Raw genomic sequence first — 16,513 nt, 5'->3', positions numbered from 1 at the left:
CCTATGAAAATTGTGGTGAAAGGAACTGCAGATGTGGTTTATACCAGTCTGAAGAAGGTTCCCAGCCCACACGTCATTCATCCTTTTTCTCCAGCGACGCTGTCTGATCCTCTGAGTTACTCCAGCACTTTGTGTCTAAACTATGCAAATTGCTGAACTTAAACTAGATTACGATGCAAATCCTTTATTTCAATGTTAAAGCCACGAAGTCTAATTGGCTGCACCTTTGTGTGGGGATCTTTTGCCTATTTAATTTATTTGAATATCTCTCTCCATGAACTGTGTTCAGCCTACTAACATTGGTCTGGATCTTCTGATGACTGGCAGGTTGACTGAATATGCTGGTTGTGCATCCTGCTGGGCTGTTATTTTTATCATTGTGTGCCAGCTGTACTTCAGTGCATTGGCACCATCACTTCCAACTGCAATAGGCCTTCTTTACCCATCAATCTTGGTGTTTCACCAGAGAAAAATACTGGAGAAATGCATTCAATCAGCCTAAAGAGTAGGATAGGCAGCTGCAGTAAGATCAAGCCTCTCCACTGGGGGTAGACACAAAATGCTGGAGTAACTCACTGGGACAGGCAGCATCTCTGGGTGGAAGGAATGGGTGACGCTTTGGGTCGATACCCTTCTTCACTGGGGACCCTTGTCATAGCATCTAAGCCACAAATTTGGTATTGCATTGGTCTGTCCTGTAACTATCTGTGAACAAAGAATGCCGTGGTTTGATGGAAGCAGGTATCACACTGCCAATTCATAATTTGAGGTTCCTAGACACCATTTCCTCAAACATTTTAGAGTGCTACCTAATCTCTTATTGGGCATGAGTGAGATTCTTGCTATGCTTTTTAAAAAAAAAAAACAGGATTCAGATTTCTATCACTCAATGGACTCTAGGACATTGAATGGGCAGAAAAGTCTTTTGGAATTATGGATCTTTATGGAGAATTTAGTGTTACAGCAGTGGCCCCTCTGTATCAATGAGGTGGTTCAGGAATAAGTAAACTTGCCTGATGGACTCTAGTTGACTATTTGTAAACATAAAGCCTGTATCAGCTGACATTTGGAGTAACTGCTAGTTGGGTGTTGGAAGATCAAGCCCAATGCTGCATAAATCTCATTGTATCATTCACTTTTTAAGTGTTTATTGGATGTAGGCTACTTGTTTAAACAATAGGTGTACAATATTATTCCACACTAAATCTTTCCATTTACTTGCCTGTGAATGCTTTACCTGTCGTATTTAATTATAATTTGAATAAGCATAGTTGTTGAAAAATTAGTGGGTTAACTTGGGTTGAATGGAGATGGCGCAAATGCATTGCCAGAATGGTTTGGAATGTAAGTGCTACCTGATATTAAATACAGCCTAACAATGATTAATCAAATGAAATGTCAAGGCTGAATTATATAATTCCTAAAATTATTTATTTCACTGATTAGATGCAAGAATGTTTCTTTCCGCTCAACTGTTATATACTGATTTTGATACTAATAACTACACATTGTATTTCCAAATATGATTCTAATTCATTTTAAGGAGTTTGTGGTGTTTTTTAAAGTGCATTTTTTTAATGTCACTCATCAGGAATTAAGCTTGCATAATGGCTCAAATTAAATGCCTGATCCCTAAGCAAATCGACCATGTTGTTCCTTTAGAAATGAATTGATAACATGTCCGATCAAAGAATCCGAAGGTCAGCAATGTGGTCCTGAACTACTATCTGCCTCATGGGTGACACTTAGACTATCTTTGACCAGACGTTACACTGCACTAAACGTTATCCCCTTATGTATCTGTACACTGTAAATGGCTCGATTGTAATCATGTATTGTCTTTCCGCTGACTGGTTAGCTCGCCACAAAAGCTTTTCACTGTGCCTCGGTACACGTGAAAATAAATTAAACTGGAACTTGTGAAAATGCCACAAGTTGCAAATGGTTAATTTGATGTTGCATTGTATACCGTAAAGGTTTGCTCTGAGAAGCTGAATCTCCTGTTTGTATATTTACGCGCACTTTTCAAGCACCATTCGCCACTAACTCGCATTGGAGGTAGGCGTTTGTCATTTTGTATGGCAGTGTCCCTTGACTTTGGTAAAAATTGTCATGTTGCTTTTCAATCCTTTCCAACTTGGAAATAAAAAATGAGATTGTGTAAATTATTTAATGTATTTTGTTTGATGGGAAGATGATTAAATGTGGGATAAAAAATACATTTCTGTCTTTTGTGATGCATTTCATGACCGAAGTATCAAGTCTAAAGAGAAGCACAGTAATTGGTTACGTGGGTGTACAAAATGAACTGCAGGCTGAATTTTACATTCGTATCGATTGGTTTGATAATTCTACAGTTTGATACTTTTACAATTAGTACTAACATAGAAATAAACAAATCCTTTCAATTATCATGATCCATTCTTGATTTGAAAACATTTCCCCACTCTTTTTCAAAAATAACACGTTTCTTATTGAAACACTTATTAACATTTGTCAGTCAGTCTGCCAATTGAACTTTGGAAAGTATACACAATCTATCATCTGTGGTTGCACATTTACAATTATTGAAAGTTGGTGAATTGACAGCCACGTGAATGACCTGGGCCAGTTGCTTCTGGGTGAAAGAAAAACTATGTCAAATGTACCAAGCTTGTGGGATTCAGATTTTTCTCTCCTTCACACTTAGTTACAGATATATAAGACATGGCTAGTTTGTAATTGACTCTGTATCCACCACCATAATACCTACAGTGCCCTCCGTAATGTTTGGGACAAAGACCCTCATTTATTTATTTGCCTCTGTACTCCACTATTTGAGATTTGTAATAGAAAAAAATCACATGTGGTTCAAGTGCACATTGTCAGATTTTATGAAAGGGTATTTTTATACATTTTGGTTTCATCGTGTAGAAATTACAGCTGTGTTTATGTTAAACTGAGTACTTTTGTCAATCTAAAGTCAACTTGACTCAAACACTTGTTGCTGTTAAAATAAATTATTTATTCAGCTGAGACTAGTCTCTTGAACCTTCCAACAGAGCTGATGCTCTAGGGCAGGTCCAGAGAGGAGTAACTTTGATACAAACTCATGGCATTTATATAGGTATTAGACATTTCAGATACAGAGGGTATGACAAGCTAGTAACTAATCATCTGAGTCCTTCTGGTGATTTACAACATCAGTCACATGATCCCCCTTCCCTGGCCTCTTTACAACCTTTGTTTGCCTGTGGTATAACTTTGCTTATTTTATTTCAACACAGCAAAACCCCATTAGGCCCAATTATCAAAGACCACTCCTCAAAATATAAGATACATATATAATTAAATAATCACACGTCATACACACTTCCCAAACCAAGAAAAAAAATATTTCTATAAATCTAAACAATTTCTATGTCTAATGTTTACATTCCTACTAAGACAATACATTTCATAATTTGTTTTACTACAATTTCAGTTTGAAATACGATTACCTATGTCTTTAAAACATTAATTATATAAGTTTGCTGAATTACAGTTTCTAAGTTCAAAACCCATACACATCCAAACCAAGCATACATGGGTCGTAAATCTGTCAACTTACTTAATAAGTGTTTGGTTCCAGGATACAGCTTCATTCTTAACTTACAGCCTCCCCTTTTCCTGCTATCTCTGGGAGCTGTATTTCCAATCTATCTACAAGGCCTTTTACAAATATTACAAATGATCTTCTTCTCCAAGCAACTACTCCTCTTCACATACATCCTAATTCAACATAGCCAAGGCTAACTACAGGGCCTATTATATCTCAGCCCTGAACTATATCTCAAACTCAGCACAAACCTCACAGCTTAAGAATGTCCATAAAGAAAAGAGCAGTTGACCTCTGGCCTAAGAAGAGGCCCCTATTCAGCTATCCATTCTCCAACACAAAGTCATATCAAATACAATTTCCTCCAGTGCTATAATTGCCTCAAAGCAATAAACTAAGGTAAGAAGGTTCAGGTTCAGGCCTCCATGTTTTGATTCATCTTTGCCTGTGTGTATGTGTCTGTTTGTACTTTATTTCGTTAGGAAAACCTTAAGCATTTATTTTGCAAATTACCTAGCTTATATAAAAGTCACTATCCAAGCGGTTCTATTTATATAATATTTCCTCATTTATACATAGTCCCCCCATTTCAGGTCACCATAGTGTTTGGGACACAGCAATATCATGTAAATGAAAGTAGTCATGTTTAGTATTTTGGTGCATATCCTTTGCAGGCAATGACTGCTTGAAGTCTGCGATTCATGGGCATCACCAGTTGCTGGGTGTCTTCTCTGGTGATGCTCTGCCAGGCCTGTATTGCAGCCATCTTTAGCGTATGCTTGCTTTGGGGGCTAGTCCCCTTCAGTTTTCTCTTCAGCATATAAAAGGCATGCTCAATTGGATTCAGATCGGGTGATTGATTTGGCCACTCAACAATTGAACATTTGTTAGCTTTGAAAAACTCCTTTGTCGCTTTAGCAGTTTGTTTGGGATCATCGGCTTGCTGTAGAATGAACCGCCGGCCAATGAGTTTTGAGGCATTTGTTTGAACTTGAGCAGATAGGATGTGTCTAAACACTTCAGAATTCATTATGCTACTACCATCAGCAGTTGTATCATCAATGAAGATAAGTGAGCCAGTACCTTCAGCAGCCATACATGCCCAGGCCATAACACCCCCACCACTGTTTCACAGATGAGGTGGTACGCTTTGGGTCTTGGGCAGTTCCTTCGCTCTTCCATACTTTGCTCTTGCCAGCACTCTAATATAAGTTAATCTTTGTCTCATCTGTCCACAAGACCTTTTTCCAGAACTGTGGTTGTTCTTTTAAGTACTTCTTGGCAAACTGTAACCTGGCCATCCTATTTTTGCATCTTGCAGTATAGTCTCTGTATTTCTGTTCATGAAGTATTCTGCGGACAGTGGTCATTGACAAATCCACACCTGACTCCTGAAGAGTGTTTCTAATCTGTCGGACAGGTGTTTGGGGTTTTCTTCTTTGTTATAGAGAGAATTCTTCTGTCATCCACTGTGGAGGTCTTCCTTGGCCTGCCAGTCCCTTTGCAAGCAGTAAGCTCACCAGTGCTGTCTTTCTTCTTAATTATGTTCCAAACAGTTGATTTTGCTTAGCCTAAGGTTTGGCTGATGTCTCTAACAGTTTTATTCTTGTTTCTCAGTCTCATAATGGCTTCTTTGACTTTCATTGGCACAACTTTGGTCCTCATGTTGATAAACAACAATAAAAGTTTCCAGAGGTGATGGAAAGACTGGAGGAAAGACGAGGTGCTGAGTGCTCTCTTATACCTGCATTAAAGGGGCCTGTCCCACTGCAGCGACCTAATCCACGAGTTCTGGCCAGTTTGTCCTCAACTCATACTCGCAGCATGGTTGACACGAGGTCCTAGGAGGTCTTTGTAACTCTCCTTCATGCTCGAGAGTAGTCCCCGCGTACTCGAGGCCTCAGCTAGGTTGTGGCGTATTTTTCAACATGCTGAAAAATGCCCGTGAGTAAAAAAGGTTTCCATGGAAAAAATCAATACTTTTTTTACTCGTAGGTTTAGTCTAAGTAGGTCGTAGTAGGTCGGCATGTTAGTCGTAGGTAATCAATGGTAGTCGAAGGTAGTCGTAGATAGTCTTCAACATAGTTGAAGGGAGGTCGAAGGAGAACGAAGGAGGTCGTCTTCACTCTCCACTATTCGGTGTCCAATTTTCCCGAAGTTAGTCTTCAACATAGTCGAAGGAGGTCTTCTCCATAGTCGAAGGAGGTTTTCAACATGACATTTTTTTTAAACTCTCCTAAACTCGCCAATTAGGTCGCCGCAGTGGGACAGCCCCTTAAGGAGGCAATTAAACACACCTGAGCAATTACAAACGCCTGTGAAGCCATGTGTCCCAAACATTATGGTGCCCTGAAATGGGGGGACTATATATAAACACAGCTGTAATTTCTACATGGTGAAACCAAAATGTATAAAAATTGTCTTTATTAAAATCTGACAATGTGCACTTTAACCACATGTGATTTTTTTTCTATTACAAATCTCAAATTGTGGAGTACAGAGGCATATAAATATATGATGGGTCTTTGTCTGAAACATTATGGAGGGCACTGTAGTTGAGTTTCAGATCAGTCATTCTCTGTGTACATTTTATCAAAATTGTTTAGAAATAAGGCTTTTTATTGCTTGCCTTTGCCCATCTCTCCACTCTAATAACGTCACACCCTTCATATACTTTCCTTGATGGCCTTGAACTTAGAATATGCTTCCATTTGTAGTACACAGGATTGGAATACAAGCTTCCACTATGGGACTCCCTCCCCTCTCACCAGCTGCTACTTTTTCCTGTTGGAGTCACTCGATTCACTCTGCCATCTCCCCCCCATCCACCACCGCCTCTTCCTTTTTCCGCTGCTTTGTTCACTCTGCCGCTCTCCCTCCATCACAGCCGTCACTGATGTAATCCAAGGTGGAGTGGGGGAGGAGGTGGGGGTGGAGGGGGTGTCCGAGTGGACAATGCGAAGTCCGATTGGAAGAAGCAGTAGCTGGTGTGAGGGGGAGAGAGCCCAACAGTGACCGGGGTCGTCTTGTCGTTGGCAACGTCCTGAAGAAAGCGTTGCCGACCAGGGGATATAATGTGTACCGCAATAACAGCCGTATCAACTGCACCATGAGGCAGCCGGTGAAGAAGGGCTCACTGGTGGACCTTGTGAGCCAGGGGTAGCATTGACAGCATCGGTAGGTCCGTCTGCCACCACTGAAATCCGTTATAAAGGGGTCTGTTAAAACGAGGGTTTACTATACTTGGTTGTAAACTATGAAACATCAGGCAATTAACTTGCACAACAAGCTCCCGTGAGACGCTCTTTCATTGCTTGTTCTCAGGTTGAATTTCTGCTTTCAGCCCTTCTCCTCCTCCCCGTAGCTTTTTCTGTCAGCTCCAACCCTAGATTCAACACATCCCACTCTGCTCTATTTCAGCATTTTGAAGAGATCACCCACCTTGACTCCCTGGTCCATCTGTAGTTCGCAACTCGTCCTGCCCATGGTATGGTGCTTTCTTGTGCTACAGCAGTGGGGAGCATTCTGCCCTTTCACGTCTTCCCTTCCCACCATCTAGTGACCCAGTCAGTCTTTCCAATTTGGGTAGAACTTCACTTGCACTCCAGCTTGCAAAAGTCAATGTTCATCATTTGGCCTCCTACATTAAAGAAATGAAAAATCTGGAACAATTACCCTATAACCATATAACCCTATATAAAATTATGAGTGGCATAGGTAGGGTAGACACAACCATTTTCAAGTTGACAATGTCCAACACTGGGGAGCATAACTATAAGGTGAGAGAAAGGACGTTTTTAATGGGGGTGTGCATGGCAAGCATTTTACACTTTAATGGGGGGGTGTGGATCACATGGCCAGGTGGTGGAGGAAGATGTGATCGTGCCACTTAAGAGGGTTTTAGATAGGTATATGCAAGTGCAGTGAATAGAGGGATATTTGTACCTGTACAGGCTGACGAGACCAATTCGGCTTGGCATCATGTTCGGTGCTGACATTGAAGGGACTTTTTCTGTCCTGTCTTGTTCTATGGTCATGGAGCATGTGCTTTGTCTGCAAGGTTAACTCTGAGCTTGCATTTGCCCACCATGTGAATTTGTCATCCTATTCCCTCCCTGATCTGAGGCCATGTACATTGTTACAACATATGCTAAAGGAACAGCAGACTTTTCATGTGGGCATGTTGCAGCCTGCAGGGCTTGTATTGATTCTTTTTTTTATTTCAAGCATCAACTTTATAAACTCTATTTCAAATAAAAATGCATACAAAACAAAAGCTGTGCAAAGCTCTTCATATATCCCGGTCTAAATATTAATTAATGTCATACTTGGTATTGTTTGCATATTTCATTAAACAAAACACCCTTGCCCCTCATGGCTCCCTGGGGCAATATTTGCAAGTTGAATCGGCATGGAGGAAGGCAAAAGCAATGGTAGCATTTATTTCCAGAGGACTAGAATACAAAATCAGGGATGTAATGCTGAGGCTCCGTAAAGCGCTGGTCAGACTTCATTTTGCAGTATTGTGAACAATTTTGTGCCCCATATCTGAGCGTGGATATGCTGGCGCTATAGAGGAGGTTTACAAGAATGATCCCAGCAATGAGTGGGTTAACAAATGATGAATGTTTGACGGTGCTAGGCCTCTACTCGGCAGTGATTGATAGGTTGTTGATTAGACAATGTTTGCAGGAGTAGGCCATTCGGCCCTTCGAGCCAGCACCACCATTCACGGTGATCATCCACAATCAGTATCCCGTTCCTGCCTTCTCCCCATATTCCTTAATTCCGCTATCTTTAAGAGCTCTATCTAACTCTCTTGCAAGCATACAGAGAATTGGCCTCCACTGCCTTCTGAGGCAGAGAATTCCACAGATTCACAACTCTCTAGGTAAAAAAGTGTTTCCTCATCTCTGTTCCAAAGGGCCTACCCCTTATTCTTAAACTGTGACCCCTGGTTCTGCACTCCCCCAACATTGAGAACATGTTTCCTGCCTCTAGCATGTCCAATCCCTTAATGATCTTATATGATTCAATAAGATCCCTTCTCATTCTTCTAAATTCCAGTGTATACAAGCCCAGTCGCTCCATTCTATCAACATATGACAGTCCCGCCATCCCGAGAATTAACGTGGTTAACCTACGTTGTACTCCCTCAATAGAAAGAATGTCCTCCCTCAAATTTGGAGACCAAAACTGCACACAGTACTCCAGGTGTGGTCTGACCAGGGCCCTGTACATCTGCAGAAGGACCTATTTGCTCCTATAGTCAACTCCTCTTGTTATGAAGGCTGACATGCCATTGGTTTTCTTCATTGCCTGCTGTACCTGCATGCTTACCTTCAGTGACTGATGAACAAGGTCCCGTTGTACTTCCCCTTTTCCCAACTTGACACCATTCAGATAGTAGGTCAGAGGTTATGGGGAGAAGGCGGGAAAATGGAGTTTGGAGAGAGAGAGAGATCAGCCATGATTGAATGGTGGAGTAGACTTGATGGGCTGAATGGCCTAACTCTGCTCCTATCACTTATGAACATTAATATCCCTTCCCTTGTTTGAGGGGTGTCCTACTGCAGTATATCCCTCTGCACTTTGACCATTTCGGGCAGAGCAGTGTGTCTTTCACTGAGTTGAGCATAAGAATCAGGAAGTCATGATGCAGCCTAGGATTTGCTTTGGCCACATTTAGGAATATTGCATGCAGTTCTGGTTGTCCCATTACAGAAAGAAGGTGCAATCATTGGAAAGGGTGCAGAGGACGTTTTTCAAAATGATGCCTGGATTAGGGACCTATTAGCCACAGGGAGACAATGGACAGATTTTGACTGTTTTTTTCGGGAGGTTGTGGGAAGACCTGATAGAAATATAGGGTAGGCAGAATCTTTTTCTCAAGATAGAAATATTAAATATTCGAGAGCATTGGTTGAAGGTGAGAGGGGCAACGTTTCAAGGAGATGTGCGGAGCAACATTTTTTAGAGGGTAATGAATGCTTAGAACATGCTGCGGATGCAGATAGATTAGTGGCATTTAAATTACTTTTCAAGAAAGACCATAGATATGGATGTTACACAAAAATGCTGGAGAAACTCAGCGGGTGCAGCAGCATCTATGGAGCGAAGGAAATAGGCAACGTTTTGGGCCGAAACCCTTCTTCAGACAGATATAGATATGGATTATGGGCAGACAGATGAGACTTTGTCTTGTCATCATGTTTGAACCAGACATTGTGAGCCGAAGGGCTCATTCCTGTGCTGTGCTGTTCTGTTTTATTACCCAGGCAAAGGATTTCAACTATCAATTTAAGGGCTACATCATTTCACCATTTTAAAGAAATTGTCTTTGTTCTACTCATAGCCTTATTACACCTTCTCTGCTATCTCGATTGCCTTTCTCGATTTGGATGAAGGGTCTTTGACTTGAAACTTTGACCAGTTTCACTTCTCACAAATACTGCCTCACCTGGCAAGTTTTCTCGCATTTTTCTTTTTCTAATTGTAAAGTGTGAAGTTTCCTTCATTTATCACTTTTTTCCAAATGTCGGATCAACGTGAGGAAAAAATGTCCCCTTCAAGTCAAGTATCCTCTATTGTCATTCAGACTTTTCAGCCTGAACGAAATTTTGTGCCTTGCAGTCATAACATAGAATAAAATAACAAAACACACAATAAACACAGATTTAACATCAACGACAGTGAGTCCACCAGGCACCTCCTCACTGTGATGGAAGACAAAAATCTTAAAGTCCTTGTCTCTTCCCTCCTTGTTCTCCCTCTGCACTGAGGCGATCCAGGCCTCCGATGTTGTGACCCCGCCGGGTGATGGTAAGCATGTCCAGTGGCTGAATCCGAGCTCCGCGAATGGGCCGGTTCAAACTCCGCGGCCCAGGGCGGTCGAAGCTGCCGCCCTCCCATCCAGCGGACGAAGCTGTTTTTTGCGGGAGCTCCGGAAAAACAGGTTACCAACCTGTGACCTGCGAGCTCCCGACGTTGTCGTCCACGGCCCGCGGCCGAGGCTCCGAAGTCGGGTCGCCGCCGCAGCAACGCCACCACAGCCCCGAAGACGGGTCGCCGCCGCTGTAACACCACCACAGCCCCGAAGTTGGCCATCCTCCCGTTGGTAAGTCCTGGCTGGCTCTGCCTCCGGAGCCTCGAGGTTGGTCCCAGTTGGAGGCCGCCAGCTCTGCCATTAGGTCTCAGCGCAGAGGGAGACGGAGACGGGGGATACGACAAGAAAAGGTCGCATCCCCCCCTGAAGGAAGAGACCAAAAACTTGTTTCTCCCACCCCCCTCCCCCCCCCACACACACACATACACAACCTAAATAAACTAAAATTAACTAAAACAGGACAAAAGAAAACAACAACAAAAAGAAAAAACAGACGGACTGCAGGCGAGCCGCAGCTGCTAGGGCAGCGCCGCCACTTCCGGAAATGCAGAAGATATTCTGCATGGGCCTGTCCCACTTAGGCGACTTTTTAGGCGACTGCAAGAGACTATGCATTCGCCCCCATGTTCGCGGGTAGTTGCCGGAGAGTCGCCTTCATGGTCGCGAGGAGTTTCCGTATTCTGGTAACTAGTCGTGGCCTCATTGTGGTCACCGCAAATAATTAGTGGCGAATAGAATGAAGCCGCCATGGGGAGTGGCGAGAATTCCCGTGCCGCAGGTGGGTCGTCAGGAGATCCTAGTGGGTTGCCAGGAGGTCGGAGGTTCTTGTAGGTTGTAGCCGGTGCTGACCGGTGAATCTCATTGGGGGGGGGAAAAAAGGGTAAGCAGTAATTTTCAGAACCAAGGTCCACCGTGCTCCACAGCCGTGTATCTCTGGCTTATTAAAAGTTGTATCCACTCCTTCTCCCCCTTCTCTCCCCCCCCCCCCCCTCTTTTAAAGGACTGTGCTAGCTGCCTTAATTACAGCGCCAACCTTCCTGTTTATCGCGGTGTGTGCCTGTATCACCTTGGCTTTGCACCATGTGAATTTTTTAGACAGTGCTCACTCCGCTTGCCTTGTCCCCCGCCTGCATAACGGACTGGTGAAGGAAGCGATGTGTTTGTGTGTGTGTGTGTGTTCCACTCCGACAGTCGCCATTCCAGTTGCCGGTTTTTCAGGCGACTGCCGGCAACTTGGCAGTCGCCGGCAGTCCGCTGAAAAATCGTCTAAGTGGGATTAGTTATAACCAATCTCACCACCAATCAACATGATAGAGCACAGAATGGTACAGCATAGGAACAGGACCAAATGCAATATAACATCCTAGTTTCTATATTCCTTGGTACACAAAAATGCTGGAGAAACTCAGCGGGTGCAGCAGCATCTATGGAGCGAAGGAAATAGGTGACGTTTCGGGCCGAAACCCTTCTTCAGACTGATCACTTCACATGCCCTCCACTTCTATATTCCTTGCCTTGAGTGATGAAGGCCAGTATACCAAGAGCCATGTTTGCCATCCTGCCTATATGTGCCACTTTCAAGGAACTGTGTACTTGTATTACAATGTCACTCACTTCATCAACAGGGCCCTGACATAGATTGTCTCCTAATAAAGAATTTTTTACTTGAAATGTTTTAAATAATCATTTAGTTTTGCTTGCATTCACTGTGTTTTATCTCCTGATTACTCTTTTTGGAGTATTGTTTGTTGTTATTAGCTACCTTATTGGCTTTCATCTCATTAATGGGTAATCCGTCTCTGTGACTAAGTGGACATCATTGACTGTCTACCCTGCAATTATTGGGTATCATATGGGAGTTGCAAGTTTCTCCAAAGTTAAATGTAGCACCACTCTAAGATGTTAAATAGGCCACAGATCAAAGATGGCTCTAAAAGGATCCTTATACTTAATAATACTTGTACTTAAAACTGAAGAGCACCAGAAACTTTGCCCTTTTCTAAAACTGTTGGCAATCTGGTAATGTGTAGTCTGCAGAAGGGTCTCGACCTGAAACGTCCCCCATTCCTTCTCTCAAGAGATGCTGCCTGTCCCGCTGAGTTACTCCAGCTTTTTGTGTGTAATGGCTTTGGTTTAAACCAGCATCTGCAGTTCCTTCTTACTCAATGTGTAGTCGCTATCTATCTCAAACTTGTATGCTGCCAGCATTTTTATTTTTGCAGAATCTTTTCGTCAACTGATTACGACTTTGGTCAAATTTATAATTGTTGGATTTGATGCAAAAGGCTATTGGTGGTAATTGACGTATTCCTAAGACTCTTTTTTTAATTACAGGACTTTGTCTATCACATCATCGCCTTTGTATTCTACTTTGGGGCATCACTGCTTGAAGCTGCAACAACGTCTGCGGCTGTAGATCCTGGAAGCATTAATGCAACCTTAGGGAGAGCTAAGTTGATAACTGTTCTAGATTTTCGACAGTACAGTATCAATGTTATTGCTACGGTAAGTTTTCATCTGCATTTTTAACTAACTAATACAAGGTTCAGAAGTTAACTCTAATCAGAATTGCAACCTTAATTATTTAATGAACAATGAATCTAGCAGGAGTATAGAGAAAACCAGAGAGCCACAGTGCTGCAGCAGTAGAGTTGCTGCTTTGCAGCGCCAGGGACCTGGGATCGATCCTGACTATGGGTGCCGTCTGTATGGAGTTTGTATATTCTCTCTGTGACCGAGTGGGTTTTCTCTGGGTGCTCTGGTTTCCTTGCACATTGCAAAGACGTGCAGGTTAATTGGCTTCTGTAAATTGTCCCTAGTGTGTAGGTTAGAACTAGTGTGCAGGTGATTGTTGGTCAGCACGGACTTGGGGAGGGAGGCTGTTTACACGTTGTATCTCTAAACTAAACTGAATTTAGTTGAAACGGTGCAGCTGTTCTCATCCTGGAAGTCTTTTTTTTGAAGCCCTTCTAAATGCGGGTAGACGATCAACTACGCGTAGCTGCTGAGATTCCTTTGCTGCTTCTGGTCAAATGTCCCAGTGTCTACAATTTGCATGAACTATAGATTATTCCTTCAGATGGATGAAAGTAACCTACATTTCTTACTGATAAGGTGGTATTTCATATGACTTTTTTTAATGTTGAAACCAGAGGAGGCCACTCTGCCCATTGAGTCTATTGCCAGCTTAGAGCAATCCCATACCTCCAATTATTTCCATGTACCTTATCACAGACATGTTGCCATGTTGGTTTACCGTTACCTCTTCTGTGGGTGTCATTTATCAAATTCGCAACTCATTGTTTTGACCACACCCCTCCCCATCTCTAAGTTCAACCGTGTGTTATCTCAAGTTTATTAAATTGGCCTTGCTTTACTACCAAAACTGGATCCACAGGGCTGCATTGTATTTACTTTTGGGTATTTAACATGTCGTGGTTTTGCTTGTTGGCCCATCCCTATTTTGTTTTGGTCTACCATTAGTGGCCAAGAGTCTGAGAGTCAAGAGCTCCCACATCCTGTCAAATGCCCCTTAAAAACCTATATCTTTGACCAAACTTATTGCTCCAGGATAATGTTTATTAACGGCTGCAGCACATGTTTCCACTTAATGACCACAGCTTAAAACTCCTTTGTGAATAATAACACAGCCACTTGACATTCTTGTTATATCAGAAACTTCCGCACAAAAGGTGAAGGATGTTCCCTACTGAAGTAAAACAGAAGAGAATGTCAGTTGTAATCAGAATCATCATGAAGGTGGTACTTGTAATCAAGGTGAAAATAGATTACCTGTGACTATGAGTGGGAATGTCTCTTGTGCAAGATATGCTGGGATAGATCTGAAAGGAGGAATTTTAGAATGGAAATTGGACATGGTTGAAATCATCTTAAAATGTTTACTTGAAACATTAATCAAACTGGCAAGAAGTAGTTGTGTCTATCCTTGCAAAATAGTTTTCTCAATTAATACCTTGATTGCAATAAATGATCATCTTGGTCTGCTGGGTAATTTTTTAACAAAAGTAACCATCAGTTTGATTTCCAGTCAAGTGTGCAATAGAGATTGTGTGGCACTTTTCTATTCTCTAACAGTGAGGGTGTGACACTGTTCCAACTAACCGCAACTTTCTGCTGACCTGGCCGTTTGTTTACAAGTTTCGGCACGGTTGTATGGTGGCATCAGAATGTCTCCAGGCATTACGCAGGGGCATTGCCCAACAAAACCTGACTCAAAGCCTGACAAGGGCTGTGAAAAAGGATTGTTAAAACACAAATGTTAGAGTATTTTGAAATAGAACATTAGGAAGGGAGTTGCCGATTTTAAGATTAGGCAACTGAAGGTAACGCAGTGATGAAATAATTAAAATAGATTTTCAAGAGGCTGATATTAAAGGAGTCCAGAATATAGGTGTGTGTAACTGAAGATAAGTGGGTTGGAGGAGTGGGGAGCATGCATGGTACTATGGTTATCAACCAGTCTCTGGTCCTTAAAGGTTTGTTCAGTGATGTGTTTACTGTATATTTTTTAAGTACAATTGCAAGCAGATTATCAAATGGAGAAATGCAATTCATACCTAAAATGAAACCGTAACAACTGCAGCATTCCGATTTGGTCAGACTTTTTTTTTTTATCATTCTGTTTCAGATATTTTCATTTGTCGTTACCCTGTGTTATGCCTGTAGTCTGACTCTTGCCTTGAGAAGATGGAAACTGTAAATCGGTGCCCATGAACTATATGGAAAGATAGAGGTGGCTGGATTCATTTCGCTGACACACCACTTGCATTGCTGAAAGACTTCCCAAGACCAAGGGTGGTCCTTCAAAGGCCAATACTGTTTTATACTGGAGTGATTTTGCAGCAGTGTCTTTTGTTAATAAATTAATAACATTTTTGTGATTATTTTCAGTGTTAAGATCTAAAACTTGTGAAAGAATAAAATGGATTCCAATCTGTCGGAATGTTCAGTGTGTTTCTCAACAGTTATAGGTTACACAATATATTTGATTGCAGTATCAGAGTTTTTGTACAGTAAAAGATTTGGGGTGAAGGGAATAAAAAAAATCCCAAGGACTGAAATCATGTTTATCTGCTTCCGTAAACACTTCTCTTTTAAATGTAATCATTTTCATTAGTGCTTGTGAATTTTCATATTGCATAATTTATTTACATTATATAACCTTTACACTCTTGAGATTCAGTACATTAAATGGATAAATATGAAGTATTGTGAAACGTCGAAATTTGTTTTTATTAAATCCCAGTTATTTTAGTTTTCTTACACTTAATATATCAGGAGCTTTTTGTTATGGAAGAAATAGCCTTGTATTATATGTGCTAGTTAAAATGAAGATTTTTCTAAGTAGGTCAGGGAGTTTTGGATATATTGATAATTCTCTGATCAGTAGTAATGCGGAAGAAGAGATTACTATTTTTTTTCCAGACAGTTATGATTTCATAATTGGTGATTTGTATTTTTACTAACAAAACAGTGTGATTTGGTTTACCACAGATATTTATCTCGGTTTTCATTGGGTATTTTTTTTTGGTTGCTCCAATATTTGCTCCAATAGGAAAACTGTCATTTGACATCAGGCTGCTGATTCATAACTTCAACCATCTCGGAGCAAGTATTAATCCGATACCAAGTAATTAATCTATCATACACTTCAGTTTGGTCAATTTCGCAAATACACTTTTGCAAATCATCAACACAAGCTAAATATTCCCTAATTTGCTATCTTGCTTTCCAATGGTATACATTGTGGTTTTCTTGATTCTGACGTCTAATGTTTATCCTAGTTTTTTTTTAAGTAATTGCACTGAATAAAGGTTGTAATCTGACATTTTCTGTTATTTGAATTGTTTCTTTACTAGACTCTTATCAGAATGAATGTTTTATAGATTTTATAAAAAATATAACCTACCAGTACATACTGGTTCTCAATAATTTTGTTGTTTATTTTGAGGATTTGCAGTGGGATTAAAAGCTATCTGGAAATAAAGGAGTGGATGAACAAACATTCTTGAACCTCTGATCCATTCCCC

The 16,513-nt window shown here is 41.4% G+C and overlaps 1 protein-coding gene across 1 annotated transcript in view; it reads left to right on the top strand.

The window, feature by feature from the left end:
• mal2 (mal, T cell differentiation protein 2) overlaps nucleotides 1-16,309 on the top strand; it is a 36,302-nt gene extending 19,993 nt beyond the window's left edge. Inside the window, exons 3-4 of the mRNA XM_033019199.1 lie at nucleotides 12,798-12,968; nucleotides 15,112-16,309. Coding sequence (XP_032875090.1) covers nucleotides 12,798-12,968; nucleotides 15,112-15,183 — 243 coding nt within the window. The 3' untranslated portion in view covers nucleotides 15,184-16,309. The remainder of the gene's footprint in view (nucleotides 1-12,797; nucleotides 12,969-15,111) is intronic.
• The last annotated feature ends 204 nt before the right edge of the window (nucleotides 16,310-16,513 follow it).

This window comes from Amblyraja radiata, chromosome 4 (assembly GCF_010909765.2).
Source record: "Amblyraja radiata isolate CabotCenter1 chromosome 4, sAmbRad1.1.pri, whole genome shotgun sequence".
NCBI classification, from domain to species: domain Eukaryota; kingdom Metazoa; phylum Chordata; class Chondrichthyes; order Rajiformes; family Rajidae; genus Amblyraja; species Amblyraja radiata.
Note: the sequence above shows the minus strand (reverse complement) of the source record. Positions and strands in the feature narration are given on the sequence as shown.